General features: G+C 47.7%; 1 protein-coding gene across 1 annotated transcript; it reads right to left on the bottom strand.

Moving 5' to 3' along the window:
- Positions 1-26: 26 nt before the first annotated feature.
- Positions 27-24,324, bottom strand: LOC135317476 (protein ELYS-like; the record flags this gene model as incomplete). Its single annotated transcript, XM_064473770.1, has 19 exons — positions 24,204-24,324; positions 22,744-22,997; positions 19,791-19,971; positions 18,796-19,003; positions 17,409-17,525; positions 16,365-16,449; positions 14,235-14,385; positions 11,662-11,794; positions 11,393-11,574; positions 10,858-10,919; positions 7,274-7,361; positions 6,413-6,506; positions 4,805-4,928; positions 4,622-4,678; positions 3,262-3,408; positions 2,326-2,513; positions 2,010-2,154; positions 1,802-1,915; positions 27-155 (listed from the first exon to the last, which is right to left on the bottom strand). Coding segments are annotated over exons 1-19 (2,580 nt in total), but the record flags the coding sequence as incomplete, so codon positions are not given.
- Between the last annotated feature and the right edge of the window lie 935 nt (positions 24,325-25,259).

Here is a 25,259-nt window from a genome sequence, read left to right on the forward strand (position 1 = left end):
AAACTACCTTCTCTTGGTCCGGACGAAGGCAGATGGTAAGGCTTGGCTCTCTCTACAGCCAGCTGCCTCTGACCTCTAGGAAGGGTCTTGCCGTGCTGGGCTGAGAGAGAATTTCTGGCAACTGCTCTCTGTCTCCAGCGAGGAGCACGATCGTTCTGATGAACGAGAAGCGTAAAGCAAGAAGTTAAATAGTTACAAGAAGTTCATAGCACGGAGCTGTCGGTGCTATTTCGAATTAGGGAATACGTTTCCTCTACAGGTGCAGTAAAATACACCCCCTGCACAGAGCGGCAGCCAGTTCTGCCCATCAGCGCACACCAGCTTCACCCGGAATTTTAGCCAAGCGGAAGGAAGACTAGAATAATAGCAGAACCTACAACTTTAAGCTAAAACCATGCCGGCACCCTGCAGAACCTCATTCTGACACGCTTGTCAGCACCCACAAGTTTCACGTGGCTGACAAAACAGCAGCCTTTCCCTTGTTTTTCCTGAAACGCCGCTGCCCCAGGTGACTGAATCTCCAGGGCAGCGGCGGGTTACGTTGGACAAGAGGAAGTGAGGATTAAAATGAGGAAGAGAAAGCTGCCTACACACCCCTTCCCCCGGGATGGAAGCTTTCAAACGCAGGACCTCAACCTTCCAGAACCACCCCACAAGTTTGCTTCCCTGGGAAACTATGGTTCTGGAAAGCAGCAGATGGATCACAGAACCACAACAGAAGTTCCCATAACACAGAATTTGACCTGCCTATGTTGAGACTCAGAAGTTAGGTAAGAATTTCTGTCCTAAAAGTGGTAAAACGAAAGCTGTGGAATTGCAGACCTCACGCTATAACTTGAGGAAATAATAAAAAGAACAACCCATGATGCAAATGTTGCCTGTGGGTTGGCACCCAGAGCTGCGTGTGAGATACCAGAGATGACATACAACACACTCTTCATTCCACAGTGACCCAAACAACCTCCAATCATCCGAACCCTACATAACGTGCGTCGCTGAATATCTGAATGGTAAGAGTGGCTGACAGGAAAGATACTTATTGTGCTGGTTTTGGATGAGAAGGGGTTAATTCTCCTCACCGTGGGGGGCGGCTGCCTTTCCGGCTTCCCGCGCTCTGCCGCGTGGCGGGGGGGCGGGGCTGGGAGGGGCGGGGCCATGGTGGGGCGGCTGACCCCGACTGGCCAATGGCAGGTTCATTCCATACCATGTGACACCATGACCAGTATATTGAGGGCGGGCAGTGGCAGCGCAGAGGCGGCGCGGCGTTGGGTCGGTGGGCGGCTGCGGCGCGTGTGGTTTGTTTCGGCGGTTCCTTCCCCCTCTCCCCTCCCTTCCCCCCTCCCCCGGGGCTTTGCGCCTCTCGTTGTTCTCCTTTACATTGCATTTCTACTGTTGTTTCTTTTAATTTTAATTATTAAACTGTTCTTACCCCAACCCACGAGCGTTACCCTTCTGATTCTCTCCCCCATCTAACAGTGGGGCAGTGAGCGAGCGACTGTGTGGGGCTGAGCTGCCGACTAAACCACGACACTTATTTAATCCTCAGACACAAACAAACTATTTGACGTGGAGTCAACAACAGCCCTGAACACAGAATTTCCAACTTCACAGGGTCGCTTTGGAGAAGTGAAATTTTTTGTTCAACTTTTAGGTTCAGCTGTAACGAAAGGTGCAGATGCTTATTGCAAGTATTTCAAAGAAGGGTGTGATAAAGAAAGCAGGATTCTTATTGAGCACTGTTAAATCTAGTTAGTAACCCCTAAGAGAACCTTGCACACTTGGCCAGGACTTTTACGCTTACCATGAGATGAACGTTCATCGCCTGGTTCAGCTGTGGGGCTGCCGTACAGTTGGCACGCTGCAGGTGCCGGGCTAAAAGAATCTCATGAGTCCGTAAAAATGTCTCCAAACACTTCTATGAGAAATAACACATTTGAAAACTTATATGATGACCCTGCCTCTTCTCTTGGCAAAGACGGGGTTCAGATTTTCCTCTTGCCCACACTTACTTGTTCAGAGTCTGTGAAAGGCAGCCTCAGAAAGTCTTCCACTAGTCCCATCTCCCGACAGATGTCATACATGTCTTTTAATAGCTCTTCCTCCTTTAACTGAGTGGTGTGCTCCTGCAGCAGAGCCCAAGCCTCCGCCATGCACCTGTAGTTAATTTTGTGAGACGTAAAGGCGTATTAATGGTATCACCAAAAAGATGCCCCCCAGATATTGTGCTCAAAGTTCAAAGGAAGTGTAGGGGATTGTGATTTCTAGTGTTTGTTCTCCACCTCTCACAGTATTTGAGTGCCAAAATGGTGGCAGGTATTTCTTTACCTATTGGACAACAGCACAGTGAGGAAAAGCCGCACTTCGCTACAGCTGGAGGCCGAGAGCTTCATCACCTGCGTGTATCTGAGGGCTCGCCCATGCTCTCCTTGGCACATGAGGGACTGAAGAATTCGCACGTCTTGCCACGACACAGGTTTGTTTGCAGTTGGTTCAACCAGCAGGGCCAGGGAGCTCTGCAGAAGGTAGAGATCAGGTTTCTTAAGATATAGAGACACACACGCGCACAACAAAACGATTCAAAAGTGTCTTCAGTAAGGGTGAATCTCTGTTGAATAAACTTAGATGGTGACTAATGAAGGGCTTGGTACCGGACAGGTAAATATAAATGCTGAAGTGTCTGCAGAAAAAAATATTCCGTGAGCCGTACAGAACAAAGGGAGTCCTTTGACAGGAGTGATTCACACCTGGCCAGGATAACCAAATCTCCGTAGGCAAACATCACCTCTCATAAAGACAAGTCATTCTCCCAGGCAAACAGGTTATATTAACATTGTGACGGGCAAAGAACAACCTTCAGCATCAGAGGGAACATGAATTAGATTGAAGAGTCACTTTTGCGGTCTTCTGTCTCAAGTCTTGCTGCCAGCATGGCAGTTTGAATAGTTAAAGTCCCCAAACCACTGCTTTTGAGAAAGCGCTCGACTGCTCTGCTGAGAACAACCTGAACAGACGGCTTTGGCAAGTCACACGTCAAGCATTAACGCTGACTTCTTCATTGTCTTAATCCATTTCCTCTCAACGTAATTAAAACCAAACTGCAGATCATCACGTATTGCTGAAGGTGCTGCTGAAGCAGCATTACAAAAGAAGCTTCCCATGTTTTATCACCTGGTATCAGCTAAGCACCAGGGTTTTTACATCATTTGATAGATCATAGCATTGTATTGCAATGTGTGCCCAACTAAACTGTCACATGCTTACATCATAGTCCTTGTGGTCTAGAAGCCAAAAACCTCGAATAAGCTTAACAAGGCCCGAAGGGATGGCAAAGGCAGCTGCGAAGGAGTCGACGGAAGGTTCTGTTTTGTTCGGAAAGGGATGCGTGATGTCTAGCAGCAAGTAAATTGTCTGATATCAAGTATCGAATTAAGGCTAATAGATTTGCAAGACCAACAATTTATCACATGAAATAACATTATTACTATTGTTAATAGAATATTAATAGATAATAAAAGGAAATAAGAATATCATAGTGGTAGGACGCAGAAAATACTCATGTATTAGTCTTGCCATTTCATGCTGTTGCAACCTGAAGATAGTCAGGCCCTAACAACAAAATTGCATTCTGAATAAATAACCAGAAAGACAGACTCTCTGATTTCTCTAAGGCATTCAGAAAGGTTGCCTTTCGATATTTAAACAGTCCCGTTGGAAACTCAGGCTCCCTCTTTAGTCACTGGAGCCACCAGCTGGACATTCAAAACACGAGAACGGCCAATGCTTGATTATTAAAGCAAACAAATTCTACAGCTGGTTTCTTCCCTCCTTTCCAGCGTATATAAAACAAGTGAAATTAGGGTGTCCTTACAGCACAGCTTAGCTCTGCATGATTAAAACTGGATTTAAACCAGTATGTGGATCACTCATCGGCAGTGTCGTTTTCTCTTTCTGACAGCTGTTTTGGGGGGTCTATTCTCATCAGAGAGCTCCGGGGTGCAACAGCTTTAAAGCCCCTGCTCTCTAGGCTCCCCTCTCGGGTCAGGCAACACACAACCAAAGCAACACAGTGTATTTCGGCAGCTTAAAAGTTCAGTTTCTGCCCAATGACTTCTCCCTTCTCTCTCTCTATTATTCTGTGTGCCCGCACTTGTAACAGCACAAAAGCAAGCCCTCTTAGCTGTGCTGGAAAATGGATGATTTCAGCAACATCAGGTCCTGGTACACCACTGTCAGAAATCCTTTTGCTCTGAAGCAGCACATTCTAGTGCATCGCTCGAGGAAGCAGCTGTTTGCTACAGCTGTGGGTGCTTCAAAAATGAAAAACAGTTTACATTTTGAGACAATCTAGGGGAGCTTTCTACCTTTAACATTGCTTAGTAAACCTGTTTTCTCACATCAGAAAAGACTTTGCAACAAAACATTTTAAACATTCCTAAACAATCCACAGTACAAAGAAATCCAACAATGCTTCTGCCTGCGACTTAATTCTTAACTACACGTGTTCATCCGCAGTGTGTTTGAAGCACAAATTAGAAAATGCATCGAACGCGTAGGTGACAGACATTTCAGACCCCTGATGCGCGTATACTGGAGGTGTGACAGAAATAACTCCAAGGGATACGATTGCATGTTTGTGGCTTTCTTCAACGCCTTCTAGCAAATAGAGCTCCAGCAGTGCCTGGAATGAAAAGGTAGAAGCTTTTTAAAAGTCCTCTCTTTGAGAAATCATTGGCTTTGGGGGAGGGCTGGGCTGGGGCTGGGGTTTGTGGTGGTGGTGGTTGTTTTCAGGGAACACAACACTCACCTGTAAACTAGGAGGTGGGTATTTCCCCGTTCCTCCTTCCTCTCTCTGCCACATCTCCTCAACTCGGTCTCCCAACTGGGAAACCATCCCATCGACCATCAGGCAGTCAGAGTCCCGTTTGCCTCTGGAACAAAACGTAGCGAGGATTTGACAGAGGAAAACACTAATTGCGGCCTCTCGGTGTCACAGATTTCCTCCAGCCAAAACAAACCCAGCTAAAGCTCCCACGACTCCAAGAAAGGAACAAACAGACAAAGGCACGATCGTGACTTGAAATAGACTGGAAAGAAATTTCGGAGTCAGGTGAAAGGTGCTCATTAGATCCTAGTGAATTATTAAAGGAGCTCCAAATAGGAATCCAAAAAGCTCCCTTATTAAGGGGAAAGTTGCAGCGACCTTTTAGTTTTCAGTTTTTCTTTTGTGCCGCATTACTTGTAATACAAGGGCAGTGTGAGCAAAGCTACCCCAAACCTCACGCCCCCAGCGGGAGCGTTCCCACACACAGCGGTGAGACCACAGCACGGCAATGTCAGGCTTTGGTCTCAGCACCTCGCTTCTGTTACTGAAAAACAGTCACGGTCAGAAAGCTGAGCCCGCAGCTGAATTCTGGTATCCCCTGAAGCAGCACGTTTGCGCCTCTGCACGTGCCATCACAGTGACGGAGGGCTGGCCTGTGAAACACTGCATTCCTCAGAAGCCCATCGCAGGCTCCTGCGGGCTGCGACGCCAGCCTTTCATTTCCCGAGGAGGACGAGCAGAAGCAGCACGCTGGAGGTGGTGCTTCTAAGGAGCCCGTGAGCCTGTACGAGAGTTACCTGAGAAGGACGCGCAGGAAGAGGAGCTTGAAAGCCAGCGCCTGACATAGAGCAGCTTCCACCTGGACTCCTCCTGCTGCACCTTGCTCACGGTGCCACAGCCACGGCTACTTGAGGACTTTCTTTAGGTTACAGAACAGTTGCCAAAGAAAAATCTGTTCTCACCTAACCCAAGGCACATCACCATTATGCTCGTGAGCCAGCCCAGGAAAGGGAGCTCCCGTGAGGAAGGGGCTTTTATCCAGTCGCCAGGAGAGCACTGGCCGTGCCAGCTGCATGTGACTCTGCCCATCTCCTTCAACGACACCGCGGTGCTTGGGAGTGGGAGATTTGGGCCAATCCCCTTATCGCCATCTATCACTGGTCATTGAGAGAGATTATTTTTGCTTTGGTTTTTGTTTTGTTTTTTTTTTTTTTTTTCTAAAACACGCTTTCTTCTGTGCCCAGAACAATTGCTCTGCAAAGGCCGTGCCTTGCTGACCTGGCCGTGACTGATCCTGTCCTCACCACACGACCTTTTCCAGTGGTAACAAATGACACAGAATTGCCAATGAATTACGTGCACGTCAAAACAATGATGGTACCAACAAAGGGCACTAAGCAGAGGTATATATCAACATTTCAACACGGGAAAGGAACCTCTCTGTTCAGCAGGACACACGCATCACTCCAGTCAAGAGTGTTGCCAGCAAATGCATGAAGCGTAGCAAATACAGCTGCTGATGGAAAAGCCACTCGCTGCCGCTTCTGAATTTGCAGTGGAACTGCTCTAGAGCTTTCCTGCACGTCCTACCTTGATAAACGCTCCAGTTGCTGTCGATGACCAGCGTAGTAGCTCCGAATCAGAGGATAATTGTAGAAAGGTCTAGAGAAACACACATCATCACCTACAGGCAATAAATAAGAAGTAAGTTAAAGAAGTCATATCACATTTTCAACCTACAGTTTTTGACTAAAAAGACAGAAGAACACACAAGCTAAGCATCAAAAGCACAGGCCAGCCTCCGACTTTGAAAGAAGGCCATCCTCCTTCTGCCTTTGCTAAAAGAGACCTACGACACAGGAGTCAATTCCTCCTTGTCCTAAGTGCCATTTCAAGCTTACAGGTGATGTAGCATCCAGAACATGTAGTGTCAGCTGAAGTTCACTCTAAAAAAATACCCCCAGTTCTCAAAGGGAATGGGTTTTTAAACGTGTCACGTGAACATGCGTAAGACAGTTAAGGCTGACAATAGGGTTTATAACCCATCCAAATGATGAACTATTTCCAAGGTGTATTTTTTCCTCAAACAATCCGTAAAAAGTTCAAAACACGCACGTCAGGCTTTTACTGTAAAATCAAGCATTCCCGTGTTGGTGCTTTAGGAGTTACTTGTTTACAATCCCAAGGATTTCAAGCTGTGGGCACGAGCAACTCCCTCCCTCAGAGGCTTAGTGCTGTTTCTGAGAAACACCCCGGAAAGAAACTGCTTCCATCATTCTACACGACGCAGTTGAAAAAACAGTGAAATCTCAATTTCAGCAGCAGAACTTCAGCATCTGCTGTCACTGAACGGGCACGACTTGGTATCGATGAAGCCTTGACAAAACCATGGGGAAGCAGGTGTTCATAGGAAGCACTGACTGCTACAGACGCGTGACAGTTTAGGCTTACCTGAGCCCTCGGGCAGGAGGCGGGACCCACAGAACCAGAGGACCACTCGTGCATACAAAGCTGCGAGGCTGGTCACCGCCAGCTTATTTGTCAAGTCTGCAAAACATGAAAAGAAGCTTAAGAGGACTGTTGGTGCGCAATTTCTTTTGTTTTTTATAAAGCTCCCCTCATTGCACTAAAGAGAAAGTAGAAAAATAACACGGTAGAAATCTTTGCCTGTGCATTTTTCACTCCGTATCACGTCCTTCTCTGAAGTAAAAGCCCACAATCACAAGCAACCCTTACAAAGAAGAAGATTCACTGAAGGTTTAATAAAAAAAAGTGAAGTTGGAACTACTAAATCCACTCATGGATAAGGCACCTGTTCTTCACGTAGCAGAGACGTTTACTCTAGCAAAGGGATTTTCTCTTTTCTCCTCAATATGCCAGGAACAAGTTCTAATAGAAACAGCTACAGAAACTCATGCAACTCACTTCACATGTTACTCATTTAGGCTTCCTCTCTGATTTTAGTCATTTCCAATCCAATATTTGCATGCAATCACGCACTGCTAGCTGACAATCAAAGGGAGTATTTGTCACAGTGCCACATCCCGTTGCTGTAATTTCAAGCCGGGTGCTTGCACAGCTCCTTGCTGACCGCAGCCTCCCCACCCACTCGCACCAGCTCCCCAACAAACTCTTGCCCTGAGCTCAACGCGCGGTAAGTGGCAGCCCCAACCCCTCCCAGTTAAGCCCCTTCTCCCCGCTACATCTGACTTTCTGCCAATCAGCAAAACCAACAGAAGCTCCTCTTTCCACAATTACAGCCCCAGCATCGTTCCAAATCTTCATAAGACATACCAGAGAGTTAGAAATACTGTGACAAACCTTCTCCGGCGAGCTCTTGTGCCTCTGTTAGAAAACAGTTCAAGACTGTGCTAAGGTTGCTCAAAAGCAACTGGCGGTGCTGCAGAGCCTGTAACCTCTGCGGGTCAGTGGAGCTGCAGGAGCCGCCAAACAGCGCAACACCTTTTCAAGAACAGGTATGAAATCGTTAGCCTACAGAGCCATTGCAGAGTTTCAAAGTGCACTTCCAGATCTGCGGGCAAGACCATCTACCAGCAGATCACTGAATGAGCTCAGCTGGAAAGACTGACTCTAGGTTTGCAGCATGGCTGCACTAGTACTCACATATGTCATCAAATTCGTCTTTTGTATAGATCACTCTGCTCCACGTCCAGTCAAGGGCAAACTGTAAATTAGCAGCAGAACTTGGCTGCTCTTTAAAAAGAGAGAACAAAAAAGAAATGAATCAAGAATTCCAAACGAAGAAACCATGCAACATAAAAACCACATAACAAGTCTTACCTTTAGATGTCCAAAGCTCAATGCAGCCAGTCAGAAGCCCTACAGAACCTGTCTGGGCAGCAGCTGACAAGACCGCCTCTAACTGCTCCTCCTAAAAGTAACAGGCGAAATCAAAGGAGAATCCCACCTGCTTTCAACATCCCAACCACCAACAGTAAGTGCTTGTTTCTAACCCTACACTCACTCAGGCATCACAGGCTGGGCTGCTTGTTGCTGTGAGGAGCACATGGAATTTTTCCCCTGACACGTCAACTTCCCAAAGGCTAATTCTAATCTTTATTTGCATGCCTCTGCATCATCCTCTCAATTTACTGCGTTCCAATTAACTATTCCCAGCAACGTGCCCTGCTTATACCCATGGCACATGGGGTGCAGAGAAGTTTGCCATCAGGAATGCGCGGAGGGGACAGAACAAACAGAACTCTGCAACGTTTGCATGGAAGCAGCGAAGCCAAGATCAAGCAGCTTTCCAGGCTATGAAGACATGAAGCAGTTACGACACCCCAAACATTAAGTTGTCATTTCCCAAAATGACAGAAAAGAAGTGAAACATTGATGTTCTAATAGGTTTCAGTTTTAGGCGCTTCAAACACTGTGTTCTAATGCCGTGGCGATCCTTCAGAAGGGCAAAGCACAGGCAGGCACAGACGTGCACTGTTAAGGAGTAGCTTAGTGCAGCTGGTGTTCTGGTACTTCTTCCAGGTGAAATGAACATAGAAACATAGAATCATAGAATCCTTAAGGCTGGAAAAGCCCTCTAGGATCAATGAGCGCAACTGTCAACCCAACACTACCATGTCTCCTAAATCAGGCCTCAAGTGCCACATCTACGTGTCTTTTCAATACCTCCAGGGATGGTGAGTCCCCCACCTCTCTGGGCAGCCTCTTCCAAGGCCTGACCACTCTTGCAGTGAAGGCATTTTCCCTAATATCCAACCTAAACCTCCCCTGATGCAGCTTGAAGCCGTTTCCTCTCGTTCTATCGCTAGTGACCTGGGAGAAGAGACCAACCCCCACCTCACAACAGCCTCCTGTCAGGCAGCTGCAGGGAGCGATAAGGTCTCCCCTCAGCCTCCTCTCCTCCAGGCCAAACAACCCCAGGTCCCTCAACCTCTCCTCATGAGACCTGTTCTCCAGACCCTTCCCCAGCTTTGTTGCCCTTCTTTGGACACGCACCGGCAACTCTATGTCCTTCTTGTCCCGAGGGGCCCAAGACTGAGCCCTCATCAAATTGTCCTTTTTAGGGCTTTTGCTTTTTGTTTGCTTCTTTCTTTGGCTTTTTAAGCACATTCACAAGTATCTTTCCCTTCTAAATAAAATCATCACATTCAAAGCCATTTCTACACGTTCGAATACACACATCAGATTTCCATCTTTTTCTGAAAACCAGTCTCAGACAAGGAAACACACCGAGTACGACTTACGGTGGCAAACAAAACCCCAAACCAAGCTTCTTGTCCCTAATTCTGAGACTTGTCTTACTCACATTCACAAGCAATTCCTGCTCAAATCCCTAACAAGCCTCTGAATGATCTAGTCTCAATTCAGCAAAGGGTATGACAAATTTCTGCATTTCCCAATTATTCCCAACGTGGAGCTGACATCAGATCACCCAATCTGAATGGAAGAGCCTACATCAGGCTTGCAAAAGAAACAGCCTATGGGCCAGGCCAACCTGCCAAGACGGTCATGTTAGCTACCACACTGTGCACAAGGGCTCTTTGCCCCAACGCACCCCCACAGATCTGGAGAGGAATCCAGTAGAGAGGAAGATGAGGGCAGGGAAAGACTGCTCTCCCCTTCCTACCAAGTGCTCCTCTGCCTGAAGGTTGTTCTGAGGGAACGATGCTTCCTTTTCTCCGTTCTGTCCTCTTTTCCCAGCTCATCAGGGATCAAAACCCGAACTCAGGACCACGCAGGCAGTTGCACTCATTGATGAGAGAGAAGGAACAGCTTTCCCCGACTTTCTCTTCCTGCTCCTACAGCAGCGCTCTCTTCCTTTCTAGACATTCAGTCCCTGATCGTGCTTCAACGGGAGGCAACGGTGGGTTTACACTCCCAAGAGGGGACCTCAAACATTACATTTGATAAAACTGGCAGGGTACAATTGCAGTTACGCGTGTGGATGGGCAGGAGGAGCATTAAATAGTCCCTGACACCGAAAGCAGCGCCATGGAAAGCTTAGGAAAGCTCCATCTCTTGACATTCTCCATAAAGACACAGTAAAAGCTCACCTCCTTCTGGAAGCCGCTGCACGTCACATGAACAACTCCAGAGCTCAGCAGGCACGTGCCATCTGCAGAGACAACGAACGTTGGACAACATTCCATACTCTCACCGTGATGGTAGCACCAGTTTACATTTTTGTCACAGCAACCTCTGGAAAGGTACAACTGAGTACCCGTTTTCCTCATGACATCACTTACAGCCTTTTTTAGAAAAATAATGGCTGAGTGTAGAAATTTTACCTCCGGGGCTATCGAGGTGCTGCGCTTTGAGCTTCAGCCCAGAGTCATTTCATCTGATCACCAGCACCACCTCACGGGCTGCGTTACAGAAGCACCCAACCCCCAGACCCAGCCGCCTGTCAGGCAGGTGTCACAACAGCACACACTTGGTCAGTACAACGTCATCACAGTTGGGTGGGTGGGGGTTGGGGTGTTTCGGTTTGGTTGGGTTTTTGCGTGACAAACAGTGAACAGGAGAACCAATAAATGGCATTTGAGCTCGGTTTAAGCTTATCACTACTCAAAGCCGTGTAATACCTACCAAAATTATAGGTGCTTGGATGAAAACACAGCTCAGGTTGTGGGTAAGAAGGAGGAACTCTCCAGCTTAGGCTGCGCTCCTGCACCACAACATCCAGAAGGGGGTTTGGAGCAGTCGTGCTTGTCACAGCGTCCAGTGACCACAGTGCAAAATAGGGGCAGTCCTGAAGGGATTCTTCTGGCCTGAAAGAAAACAAGCGCAGAAGCTAAACGCCGACTTTCCAATGAATTATGGGGAGGGATACTGAAACCAGCTTCATAAAAACCTACCTTAGTGAGCCTGGCTTTTGAGCCTGATACCAGCAGTCAAAGTCAAATACACCCAAATAAGTAGATGGTTTTCCCTGGCTGCGTGTGTTCACTTGCCAGCTGAAGACGGAGACACTGATGTCAGGAGATATGACTGGAAAAGACAAGACATTGTTTCTTATTGGGAGAAAATACAATCTATCTGACATTTTCAAAACATCCCTTTCTATTTTGGCTTCATTCTGTTACGTCACTCATGAAACGCAACACTTGACTAAGAAGAATTTTAAAAATGTACACCACAGCATCACCTCTGTGATAGGTTTCAGTCATGCTGCCCCCCCTTTGCGAGTTCAACCTGTATCCGTCCTAAGACAAACCCAATACACAATTGTCAGGTAATCAAGTTTCCCATACAGTAAGAGTGCATCAAGATGGTTAGAAAAAAACAAAAACCAAAAAACAACCCACCACCCTAGGAAAACATACATTGCTGCTTTTAGAAGGCATACAAATTCTTGTCGTATACACTTGATCACTCAGCTGGCATTCTTAATTTCCAGATTCGACTCGATTACGGGTGTTATGAATAGCTCCTTTCCAGCACAGTCAGAATGAAAGAACACAATTATCACACAAAACAAACACCAAAACCCAACCCCAACAAACAGGAGGCTGGAACAAAGAGTTTAACATCAAACATTGACCATGTTACACTCGGGTTCTCTCAAGAAGTGGCATGGTCTGTCGTCTCTGGGGAGAAGGCATTCTCCAGATGTGAGCAAAGTGGGGGGTGCATCCTTTACCCTGACAGAGCAGGGAACCAGGAGACAGGTCGTTTGGCAAAATGGGTCTCTGTTCTCTGCTGAGTTCATCAGGGCTGCTCAGGGAGCCTCCCACGCTTTACTGTGTGTCATCGTGAGCTTCTGTGCCCTTTCACTTGTGTGAGCCACTGAAACTGCCTTTGAAGATGTCAATTAGTTTCATAAATCAGAAGCCAGCTGCATTTCTAACCTCAACCCACATCCAACAGAAGCTCATGTGGGCCTACAACTTGAATAGTTTCTGGATAAAAGCTAATGAGGAGCCATCAGAAAAATTACAAGCATTTTTCCATGCCTCAGGCTTCATGAAAAGGGGACCGAAAGGGCCTTTTTTGTTGGTTTTGGTTTGGGTTTTTTGGTGGGTGCGCCTGTTGGTTGTTTTTGAGAAGGTTTTAGAAGGCCCTCTCCTCAGAATCATGACACAGGTGGAGAAAATCCAAAGGGGTTTTCATTAGATTTTGACACGCTGTTGTTAGAGGATGGCACCCCAAAAGAGGTGGAAGCTGCCTCTTCAGGACTAAGACAAAGCTAATAAACACAAATAGCCTAGAAAGTCACGCCAGTGTGGTCTTTGTAACAGCAGACATAAGTTAAGGCCAGTAAGAAGAGAGGGAAGGGCATTCACACACCCAAACAAAAGGCTGTGAAAGTTATCACTGCAGCCGGCTCAGAGATGTGCTCAGAGCATCACTGGATGTGCAAACCCAGAGATGCACATCTCATTATTGCAAGGGAATGAAAGACACCAGAGGAGTTTTAACTGTCGATCCGGACAAGGGAAGCCAGAAGCTCTTGCTTTAAGAGCTTGTAGGTGTAGGAACCTATTAGACACAGAGAGGGCAAAGTGCACAGGCAGATCATAGACTCGTAGAATCATTTAGGTTGGAAAAGGCCCTTAAGATCATCGAGCCCAACTGTAAACCTCATACTGCCAAGCCCACCACTAAACCCTGTCCCACAGCGCCACGTCTGCACGTCTTTTAACTCCCTCCAGGGATGGTGACGCCACCACTTCCCTGGGCAGCCTGTTCCACTGCTTCGCAACCCTTTCTGTGAAGAAATTTTCCCTAAGATCCCAACTAAACCTTGTGCTCTAGACCCTTCACCAGCTTCGCTGCCCTGCTTTGGACACACTCAGCGCCTCAGTATCTTTCTCGTAGTGAGGGGCCCAAAACTGAACACAGGATTCGAGGTGCAGCCTCCCCACCGCCGAGTAGGGGGGGACGATCACTGCCCTACTCCTGCTGGCCACACTATCTCTCATACAAGCCAGGATGCTGGTGGCCTTCCTGGCCACGCGGGCACACTGCCGGCTCATCCAGGTGCTTGGGGAAGGTATCAAACAGATCTGGCCCCAGGACCGAGCCCTGGGGAACAGCACTCGTGACCGGCCGCCAGCTGGATGCAGGTGCAGGCATAGGTTGGAAGAGGGGAAAAAAGAAAGTTGAGGGAACATTCCTAAGCAATGGAGGGGATGATCTGACTGTTCAAAGACGAGAGCTGGAGGAATAAAATGACTGACTGGTGTTATAGAGGTGACCCCACCAGACATCGCTACAGCATGTCAGCAAGCATTGAAGGGAAAAATAGGGTTTATTTTAACAAGTCCCACAGAACCTAAGCACCCAGTTTTTCCTTTGAAATAAGCCCAAGAAGTTAGTCTATACAGATATTGAAGACTTTCAGGCTGTGGGTATGGAACAGCATTCACTGCTTGGATGCCAAAACCATTTAGTTTAGAACAACCAAACACGGGCATCAGGAACAAACCTTCATCAACGCTGCCTTCTCTGTCAATGCAGTTGGGAAAGATTTCTACAGCCTGACAGCTGAGTAGTTTGGCCTTGCTGCCCTGCCCTCTCAAGGGAAAGGCTCCACCCGTCAGATCCAAACTGTACTTTTCAACACAGGATGCCAAACCCTGCGGAAAAAATCACAGGCGAGAGAAAGGTCATTCTGAGAGAAAAGCAGACATTATACCTCAGTAGGAAAGAATGTCTATGTCTAATAGAACCTGCATATTGTACTGTATCTCTCCCAGGCGCTTAATCTGATGGCAAAGAGAAACTACAGCTGACAAGCAAGAGAACTGAGTGTCAAACCGTAACGGGTAAGTTTGGCCGTAAAAGCTTTGCACTTTTTCAGAACTGAGCATTTCCCTCGCATTACTGGTTCTAAATGTGTTTTGCAGAATTCCTTGCACCATCCCGGTTTCTTCACAAACCTACGTATTTATCTAGAAAGAGAGATCTGAAATAATGCCATACATAGGCATGCAAAGCGCTTTGCTCCATGACTTGATCACAGAACTGATGAAGTTAGAGGAGTCGTGGCCTTCCAGCAGCCAAAGCTCTCTTGCGAGGCGTTATCTATAGGCACACACCGCTAGAGTGAAAGCCCATCCCTCGGGAGTAGCCATGAGAACGTCTTACTGAGTCACCCTCTTCTCTCAAACCACGTCAGCTCCTGCCAGCTCCTCCTCTCACCTCCTCAGGGACTGATGGGTGAAATATGCCTCCCTGCCTTCACCAAGTGCAGCCAACAGCAAAACAACCCGGCGGACATGGCATGCACGTGGGCAAGGCGTTTAGGGGCACGAATTCCTACAGAGTCAGCCAACTACTTTGAGACCTACAGAAACTCCAGCAGGATTGTGTGGAACCTCTGAGACCACCAATTGCTAAGCAAGCATTGACTGAAATACTGTCTTTCCAAATACAGCACTTGGTCAAATGCTCTACCCTACAACACATGGGTGTGTGGATTGTGGACAAAGAGCAGCTCTACAGTTAAAAACCAACCAAACAAAACCAAAAGCTAAGCAGCTAAAAATCTCCAAAAACCTACCAGAAAATAAAAAATTGCTTGTACCTCATTCTACCCAAGTTTCCTAAAGTTTCAGAGCTCTAGAAGGAACTGGCGTGAGACAATCCATTCTCGTATGACCTGATATGTTACATGTAACTCACCTACTCTGAGAACAGGCAAGCTTTCTCTTAACCATTCTAGGAAATCCTACTAATAAATATCAAGGCTGTAGAGCACAGATCCTCTCCTACCGCACCTCAACAGGAAAGACATGCTCTGAATTAAGATTACTTTCCCATCCAAAAGATTTTGCAAGGGTTTCAGGCGTAACACTGAATAAAATGACACGTTCTAAAAACGCGTCTTCTATCTGTTAGATAACAGAGAGGTAAGGCTAGTTCATCTCTATTTTAAACACAACCTCTTTGGAGCCACTTCTCAAAATTTACATATACTTTTTTGACCAAATCAGACCACTCTTTACTGTATTTGCCTATTTTGCTGGCTTCAAGAGCAGAGTTCGTAGGTAACGCAGCCAAAAAGTAGAAAGAGTTCTCTTTAGAGCTACTAAGTTTCAGGACCAGCACCGAAGAGACCCTGCAGGTGAGCGTCATGTGAAGTCCTGCTGACAGAGCTCAAAGGGAAAACAAGGATTTAAACCTGAAGACCGGAACAGAATAAAGCTGTACGCCCGTGTTTTAAGGAAGGGAGACAGACAGAACCTTATTCAACTCTGCAGTTTGGTTAAACAGAGCTACTCAAAGCCCTGTCTTCTCTTCCTACATGCCATTCACTTGGTGTTTAAATGAAGAATCATTTGATTTGTAAAAGCTGCTGCCTCTTCAGGAACTGAATTTATATGGGCTCTTTGCAGACGGCCCTGGCTGGAACACACGACACGGCGGTATGAAATTGTACGACTTCTTTTCAAAAAGTATGGACAAAGGCCATGCCCGGGAAGACTCAGCAAAAGATTCTTTCTTTTTAAGTCATCTCTGAATTGTCATGGTCAATATTCCCCCTGCCAACTTCACTGAGACTCCCTTAGGGAAAAGGACTCTTTCCATCCTTTCACGGACGTGCACGTCTTACCTCGTACATGACTTGTCCTGAAGCCAAGGGCCTCCTGTCTGCGAACGCTAACTGCAACAGATGTAAACTCACGGCATCGCCTTCACTGGAAAAGGTACAAATGATGACATTTGGTTACAAAGCTGCTTTATAGTCCTCGTTACCCTTTCCTTAGGTCTAGGCTGAGGTTTCCTGAATAGCACTGTCTTGCTGAAAAGAAAAACAGCCCTTCCCAAAACCTAAGAATTGGTCACATTTAGCCGCTAAACCACAAAGGAGGAAATTTGGACACTAACAGCTTCTGGGGCAAAGGCTACCCATACAATCTGGAAGCTTCAAGATGTTCTGTGGAGTAAAAATGGTTGGGAACAGTTCTTGGCATTGAAGAGCTCGCAATCAAAACTGCTTTACAGTCAAACTGAAAAAGATTGCCACTCCATGAGCAGCCGAGCTGAGTAAATAGCTTGCTGATGCCGAGAGGGGCAGATCTTTCTCCCCTTCCCTTCCCACCAAAGCTCCAGTCCCTCCCCTGCACACACGGCACCTTCCACACCCTCCTTTCAGTCATTAGCCCAGCAGGAAACCACCGACTTGGCTGCTGAGCACCTTCCCTGCCAGCCGAGCTGAGCTGGCTCACCAAGGCTCAGGCTGGCACCAGGGAACCGGCCATGCTGTCACCTCCTCCTTTAGGGGCAGCAGGCTGGTGGATCCGCACCGTTAGTGCTCTGGAGCTGCAGCCTCCACTGCGCTCCATGGTATTTTAATACCACGGTGTGAATATCAGGCAAATCATGAAGCAGTCATCAGGAAACAAAGGAAGCCATTGAAGAATGCCAGCACAGAAATAGAGCCACTGTCGCTTTGCTGCCTTTCAGCAGGGAGGAACTAGTAGGTCCCTCTCCATCCCTGTTACATCCTGTACAAATCGCACCGTCAGCCCCTTCCATACCGGAGAGAATCTCCTGCACGGCTAATTCAACAAAACAAATACACGTGGGTCAACTCTAGGTGAACAAATACTCAAAAAAAAAAAAAATCAGTGGCCGATAGTAAGCTTTTATTCACCTTTCGTGCGTCGACTGAACAGCCCACAAGTAGCACCAGTTGTGAGGATCGTGCTCAGGCTCTTGAAAAGTAACGGCGCAGACAGGAATCCTTCCTCCTTCAAGCTGACAGTGGTGCCTGCAGGGTTAACAAAAACAGAAAGCAGGTGAGCCTGGAGGCCCTGCCTGTTTGTAGAAGGGGAGAAGCATCTTCTGAGCAAAGAGCCCCTGACGTGCTTCTCCTCAAGGCACAGAAGGTCACACTCCCGTCTCAAACAAGGGAGTCACGGGAGCGACTGCTTTTGATGCAACAGCCACGAGGTGAGGAAATTACTGTCCATCACGGGCAATAACCTGGCTTTATCTCCTCCTCTGCCTGCGGAGCAGGAACATGAAAGATTCCTTCAGCTGCCAGGCAAAAGATTCTTCCTACTCTTGTCGCCTGCTTCAATATTGAACTGAAAATGCAGCCTCTCTTCTGCACACGCTGAAAACAGCGCCAAACACCAGTAGTGTCTTGTTTCTTTACTTGGACTATCTAAAGCCTTTCTCCTCCAGACTTCTGAACCTTCCTTGCACCTTCACAATCTATTCTTGCCACCTCACTATCCCTCCACTCTCTATTCATGCCGCCAATAGTTCCCGGTGAGTCACTGCAGATTTGCTTAAGTGAATCCCGATCTGAATTGGGTCAGATATTCCAGGGGGGATTGCTCTTTGGCAGAGCTGAAATCATCTCCCTCATTTCTCTGTTGCTTATCCCTTGACATGACCCTTATTCCCCCTCCAAGTGTTCCAAGCAGACTTTCATTCCCATGCATCGCTGCCTTGGCATGGGTCAGTCCCCTCTTTTGGTCGAGGCTGAAATGTGGGAGAGAATGTCTTTTCAGCCACAGATCAGCTCTTGATCCTTCATGTCTCACTCCTTTCAACCGGGACGCTTTAAAGAATATGATCACCACAATCCCGTCATTAACATACTTCAGCCTTTCAATGGGTGCCCTCATTGCAGGAGCTGGTTCTGAGAAATAATGTCTACAATCTCTTTCATTGAAACACAACCAACTCCTACTGTCACTGAATACTGCTGGTGGAACAAACTGCCTTATGGAAAGCAGCTCTCTCACACCCTAACTGCTTGACAGAACCCAGAGAAGGGAGCTTTCCGCAGTTCCTCAGCCCACGGGCACAATAAGGAGAACAATCCCAGCCCGCTGGGCAGAAGGCGGCCCACTGAATCCAGGTATGGCTCAATGGTTACTTCAGAAGGGGATTCCTAAACAGGCCAAGATTACACTCCACATTTCCCTCCCTGAAAAAGGGCTCTTTAAATTAACAGACTTCCTCCTCAAGCAGAGCCTTGAGAGCCCTGCACCTCCAGGCGTGACCAAGTGCAAAGGCCGACTTACTCCCGCTGCAGAGTTTTCATATTCCACAGTGACAGGGAGCCGTCGGAAAAACCCACGGCGAGCTGGTTGCTTCTGCTGATGTAGCACAGGGTCGAGAGCGCTGTTCCTGAAGGACACTGTAACTGAAGGCAGAGATGTCTCCCTGCTCTGCTCACGGTTGCTCTTCCTTGTGAAACGCCAGCAGCAGCTCTAGTGACAACTGTTAGACCTGCACGCACAAAACCACACAATAAAGGAATGCGTTAGGCCATTCAGGTTGCATTTGAAACACTGACGTGACAACATGGATGATCTAATTCTACCGTCCCCGGCAAAATACCCATTGATGCAATACTTTGTCTGCTCTTCCCATTTTGTACGCATTCAGAGCACATAGGAACTCTCTGACTGGACAGGTATCCTCGCTCCTATTTCAAAACCAGGTGAAAGCGTAACCTCCATAGACAAATTCTTCCTGGGCTCTGCACATCAGCAGTTTGGGCCTCATGGTGAAGCTACTTGAAGTGACACCAGCTCCCGAGGCCACTCTTGTAAGAGCAAAAACAGTGTATGCAGTCCGAGTACACCAAGTACAGGTTCCGTTTGGTGAAATGCAGGGATTTTGGTAAGGCATATTTACTTTAAAAAACAAGCCTCAACTTTGCCCCGAGTCAATGAACAGAAGCAGAAGAACATTCCCAGGAAATAGGGCACGTCCGACACACCTTCCTGTCAGGCAGCTGCACCGACTCAGATGGTCAGATTCCTACCCCTCACTGGTGAGAATCACCGTGACAGAGGGACCCTGGTGGGAGGGGGTATTTGTAACCTTAGGAGGAGTATGAAGCCACTCCCATTTTTAATCCTTTCAGGGCCAGACCATGTCAAATCGCCACCTGTAATCAGCAGCCATAAACGTCTGCACAGCAGTAGCTTCAAAGTGGGATGCGTGTTGTTGATTTAAAAGACACAAGTTTTCTTAATTTTCCGTTCAAGTTCAGAAACCGCAAGCTCACCCGATGGTTCATTCTCCCTCTGACTGCAAGAGAGATCATCCAAACCAAGGTCCACCACAAGCAGATGACCAACATCTGTCGCCACCGCTGCCACGCCACAAAACCCTTGCAGAGCCCGGTGCAGGTGCCAAGGCCTCACGCTGGCTCCTCCGGGGTTAGTTATGGGCTCTACAGCAGTTACCTACAGGAAAACTACAAGTTAGTATTTCAGCTCTTTGACGAGCTTTGATAGAAATCACTCAAAAGTGAAGCCAGAATCAGCCCATCAGAAGCAAGAAAGTAAATACAGGTTTCTCAGACTTAAAAACACAGCATTGATCCCAATTATATCCAGACAAAACAAACAAACCAACCAACCCCCAAAAATGTCCTGTACAAAAATCCGTTACTGCCTTCCGTTTACGGGGTTTCCTGCAGGGATTTCGCTGAGCTCACTCCAACTGCAATGGTGCAGTCTATTATCACAGCTTACCAAGTTCCATTTTCCACTTAGAAACCATTAACTCAAAGACAACACAGAAAATCCGTTAAATGCAAGAAACTTGACCGTATTTAAGGGACTGGAGTAAGAAAGACCAAACTCACTCTCGCTCTCCCACGGCCCCCAGCCCGTCAGCACTGGGATACAGCCCACGCCTTCTTTGCCAAACAGGTACTAGGGCAAATCTCGGCTCTCAGTCAGAGGCGGCAGCGGCCAAGTTGCAGGGGAGACACACCGCTGCCACGGCAAGGGAGTATTGTTACAGAGAGCGGAAGGGAGATACCAGCTTAGGGAAAGCTACACCAGTCCTCATTTAGAATCAACAGAGCAACCAGGGAAAGCAGAAAAGTTTTCAGTGCCGAAACAGCGGCAAAAAGCCCAGCAGCTGGTTCGCCAAAAGCCAGCTCCGGCTGAGGAGACGCGCACGCTGCTCTGTAACACGCGGAGCCGCCTGCCAGCAGCTTTAGTACAAGGCCCTGATGGAGACAGACCTTTCCGCACCTGCAGCCCCTCCCGGGACAGCCCTGACGGCTCCAGCAGAGACACCAGCACGTGAGGGCTCCTGCACTAAGGCTCCACAACAAAAGAACACGGGCTGCCCTTCAGCCTCCTTGCATAATGTCACACAGTGACACCAGGGAGCTTTACATCAACAGCAACCTGTTACACGACAACGGAACAGAGCAGTGAGCACCACAAGGAGTCCTTTTTTTATATAGATTGGGTTTTCTCCCCAGAGGTGGGGAAAAATTGACCAAACCTCGAAGCCCCAAAGTTCTCTCCCCTCCCGTATCAAGCACTTGCTGTGACTGCGCTGCCTGGCAATCTGCTACAGAATTTACCTTTCCCCTGGGCCACAAGAATTCTACTCCTAGAAGTGCCCGCAGTATTTGAGACAACTTTATATTGTTTCACACTTCCTGGAAATCAGATGAAATCTCCAATCTTCTCAGCTACTCAAAGCACCACCAAAAGTGCGTTGATTATTCGAATTCTTGCTGCTCCAAGCCTTGATGACTCTCAGGAGGAAAGCAGAAACACTGCACATATCGTGCTGCGGAATCAGCCAAAGTTCCCCTGTTGCTGTTAACTTCTTTTTCTTTTAAGGTCTCGTTTTGTTGTTGTACAACTGGCCCCAAATCCACCTTTTCCACTTTTGCATACAGGTTCCCAGTTTTAACGCTTCAGTTTTCCCTGTAGAAGCTCCTGGAACTGCCTGTTTTCCCACGGCACCAGCCACTGGCTTTGCACGCTCTCCTACACTGCTGCCAGCTCCTTCTGGGAACGAACGCAGAAATCCTGTCTCAGCTCCCTGACTCTGCATGCTGCCCTTCTGCCTCACACAAACCAGCAAGAGTGGGGAAAATACCATTCCAGTGCTCTGAAACATGCAACCCTTATAAACCAATTTAATACCGTTAATGTTTTCAATTCAGATTTGCTTTTACAAGTCTGAATGACTGCACGTCTATGTCAGCACACACCTTGCCTTTCCATCTCAAACGCTGAGATTTATCAGGACGATCGGCAAACCCACACAGCGGAGCACCAACCCAGCTCAGCTCGTTAGAAATCACCACCCCACAAACGCTCACTGCCCGCAATCACACTGTAGCGCTACAGACAAACAAACCCCGCCTGGATTCTAGCAAGTCAAACCAAATCACGCTCTGGAAAGCTGAGTAATACGGAAGTATTTATCTGTCGCAGATTCTAAGGTGGTAAAGACAGAGGGAACCTTGATGTTCCATTACCTTAAGGTGACTCTTGTCTACACTCAGATAAGGAGCCGAGGGGAAAGGACGTCATTTGAGTTTATGGGTTAGAGAAGGCAGGGAAAATTAGCAACGTTACACCAGAGTATCCCACCGGCACAAGCACCATATGCAATAAGCAGAGGTTCAAGGGCTTCAGGCTGAAAGTCAGTCTGTAACCACCTGCCAGGTAACACAGTGAAGCCTGTTTTTTCCCATCCTAAGTCAACAGAAAAATGTGCTTTGCTCTAAAGTCACCTGCTTGCTAGTCCGAGACTCCTGGGAATGTGCCGAAGTCAGCTACAGCACAGCCATGGAAGTCTGAGATGTTTTAAAGACAGTATTTCTGACATAATGAACCATTCAGGACATGTATGTTACCAACACTTGAAAGGCAGGGTGAGGACGAGTTCTTTGTCACTCTGGCTAAAAAAAAAGGTAGTTTTCAAGGCCTTTTTGTGCAAGTGGAGAATGAGGTAACTACGTGCTCTACTGTAAAACCAGAAAACTTGTTTGACTCTCTCAGCAAACTCAAAGGATAACGGTACCGTTAACCCCACGATTTCACATCAAGGTGCTCTCGACTGGACACTCTGCAGTGACAGTATGATGACACAATAGAGAAAATGGACGTCCTAGCAAAGAGACGCTCCAAAGCTGCTCCTGAAACAGCGTTATGCAGCACCTGACAACGTTTCCCCCATTAAAAAGCACCTACCCTTCCTGGCAGAACTACTGCTGTAACCACGCTCGATGTTCCAAGGTCGTACAGGCAGAGAACACTTCCCTCTGCTTCTCTCAAGCCAACCAGCAGCCCCGTTCCCGTCTGCCAGGAAACCTCCTTCACCACGCGGATGGTGGGAGGCTGCTCACGGGCTCCACTGAAACGGTGTGCAGAGAGCCGCTCTCCCGTCACAGCGCTCACGACCTCCAGCTGAGGGCCACACGCCAGCCAGGCCAGCCCATCTCTCCCTGGAAGAAGAGAAAAGGCTGGCTAAAGCAAACTCCCAGGAGAGGGTTGAAAACAACGGGAAAATCACAATCACTGCCCCTTTGCTTCAACAGAAGTACCTCACAGAGCAAGAGAGGCTTACCGAATTCGGGTCGATTATTGAAAATCACCCACTGAATCCTCAACCAATGCATCGTAAAATGAACCACCTTATTATTTTGCATTTGGACTTGTCATTCCTGCACTGAAGAATTCTGCTTGTTTGGGATAAAGATTACAATAGATTGGTCTCTAGTCTTTATACCATATTCAGCTTGGTTTTGCTAGAAATCATCTTAATACATATGAGAATACAACTCCTAAAGCATACTTCAAATATGGCAAAATCTCAGCCAATTCTTTTCTAGTTGACTAACTTTGCTCGACACACGCCTACTTTGGGCAGGGATTTGGACTTCAACAAGGAATTACCTTAAAATGGGCACTGCGGGAGCCAATTTCAACTTTTACACGCGCTGATCACAGAGAGAAGTTAGCACATTTAGTTTCACTGAACTACTTCCAACACAGAGGGAGTATTAACTCAACTCCTGCACTTACAGTCACACAGAGAGATTCTACATGGTCTCAGCAGAAGCCCGGACACCCAGGCAGGCCCCCGGCTCTACCTTCAGATCACCGACAAAGTCAGCTACCTCATCTGCTCAGCCGCTCTCAGCAGCTCTCCCGGGACACTCCTCTGCGTCCCATTAAATGCTCTGCAAACCTGGCTGCAGCGCCTAACAGGGCTTTCCTCTTCCTTCTGTTTTTAGTCAGGCTAGGAAAGAAAAACCAGGGGGGGTTGCCTCTCTAACACTGTGGGAGAACTAGTTCTGCACGGGATGTTATGATGGTACCAATAAATACAGCCCAAAACCACACCAGGACTCTTTTGTAAACTGCCTTTCATTCCATTAGAAGTTGAGGAGGGCTCACTGACTTGCCCGTGTTATTTTAATAGCTCAAGACTGGCGCAGGCTGTTGTCCTTTCAAAGTTTAACTCTACTAATGTTTTAATGTTAACATTTTTCATCATTTTGTCATAGTTCATCCTTTCTGTTCTCTCAAAACCTGACGCACCTGAGCAGCACCAACCTGACACAGCTGATACTGTGACCCCGTGCCTCAGGTCACCTCCAGGCAGTAACAACTTCACAGCAAGACCCAATGTCAAGGAAAAGGCTCACCTCTGGAAAACCGCCCACGCAGCACAGACCCTCGGGTGAGCTCATCTTCCCCAAGAGCCTGAATGGTCACCTCGGGAAACGGCAGCAGGCTGCTCGTTACCTGAGCCGCGAGGTCTCGCATTCTTCACTGTGAATAGAGAAGAAAATGCCAAAAGAGGCTCCTGACAGCCAGAGACATTTTTGAGATTGACAGAACTTTCATCCCTTTGCCGTGAATAATCTCCCATCCACCTCCTGCGGCTCTTTTCCTTAACAAAAGGGCACTCAGGACAGGTTTGGATCTCACAGCAGAGCAAAAGCAGAATCCTTTGCTTTTCTGATGCCTACGAGATCACCAACAAAAAGGGACGCAGGGGTACTGACAGGATAAACAACACGGGAAAAAAGCCCAAGACACTGGAGTCAAGTCAAGCAAGGCGGCACGAGTCAGAGAGTGAGTTTTGCATTAAAAAGCTCCAGAAAATAAATAAGAAAGAACAAGTTGAGAAATTACATGTTTGAGCAGAATCACATCCAGCCAAGTCAGTGTTCTGGGATGTCACCGTTGACTGACATGTAGTACATGAAAGTCAGATTCAAAGGCCAACAATGTCACGGGCTTACTGAAGGAAAAGCTACAGATACGGTCAGTCGCAGCTGCAGATGTGATGTCACAAACCAGGTTCACTTCAGTGCCACCAAAAGAGAGGCCTTGCTGCTGCCCCCATCTCTCCATCTGCTCCTTCCTTCTGCTCCTGTATCCCTGTGCCTTCCCTTGCCCTGACCTGCACACGTTTTAGAGCTCCTTAGGAGCCACATTAACTGCCCAGGCAGACAGGGAACGCACCCACAAGAGCAGGGAGTTTCCCACCAGCTTAGAGAGTGAAACGGGGTTGCAGAGAGAGCCAGCAAGCATAAAAGCCGGCACAAGGAAGGAGGCAGGACACTGCACCGGGGAGAAGGAGAGGGGATTTGCCCATCTCCATTCTGTGGCCGTAAGCCGTCCTGCTAGCTCATGCACGTGTCAAACCACACACTCACTTTGCAAGGAGAGCTGCAAGAAACCCCTTCGCTTTT

The sequence above is a fragment of the Phalacrocorax carbo genome, chromosome 26 (assembly GCF_963921805.1).
Source record: "Phalacrocorax carbo chromosome 26, bPhaCar2.1, whole genome shotgun sequence".
Lineage (NCBI taxonomy): Eukaryota > Metazoa > Chordata > Aves > Suliformes > Phalacrocoracidae > Phalacrocorax > Phalacrocorax carbo.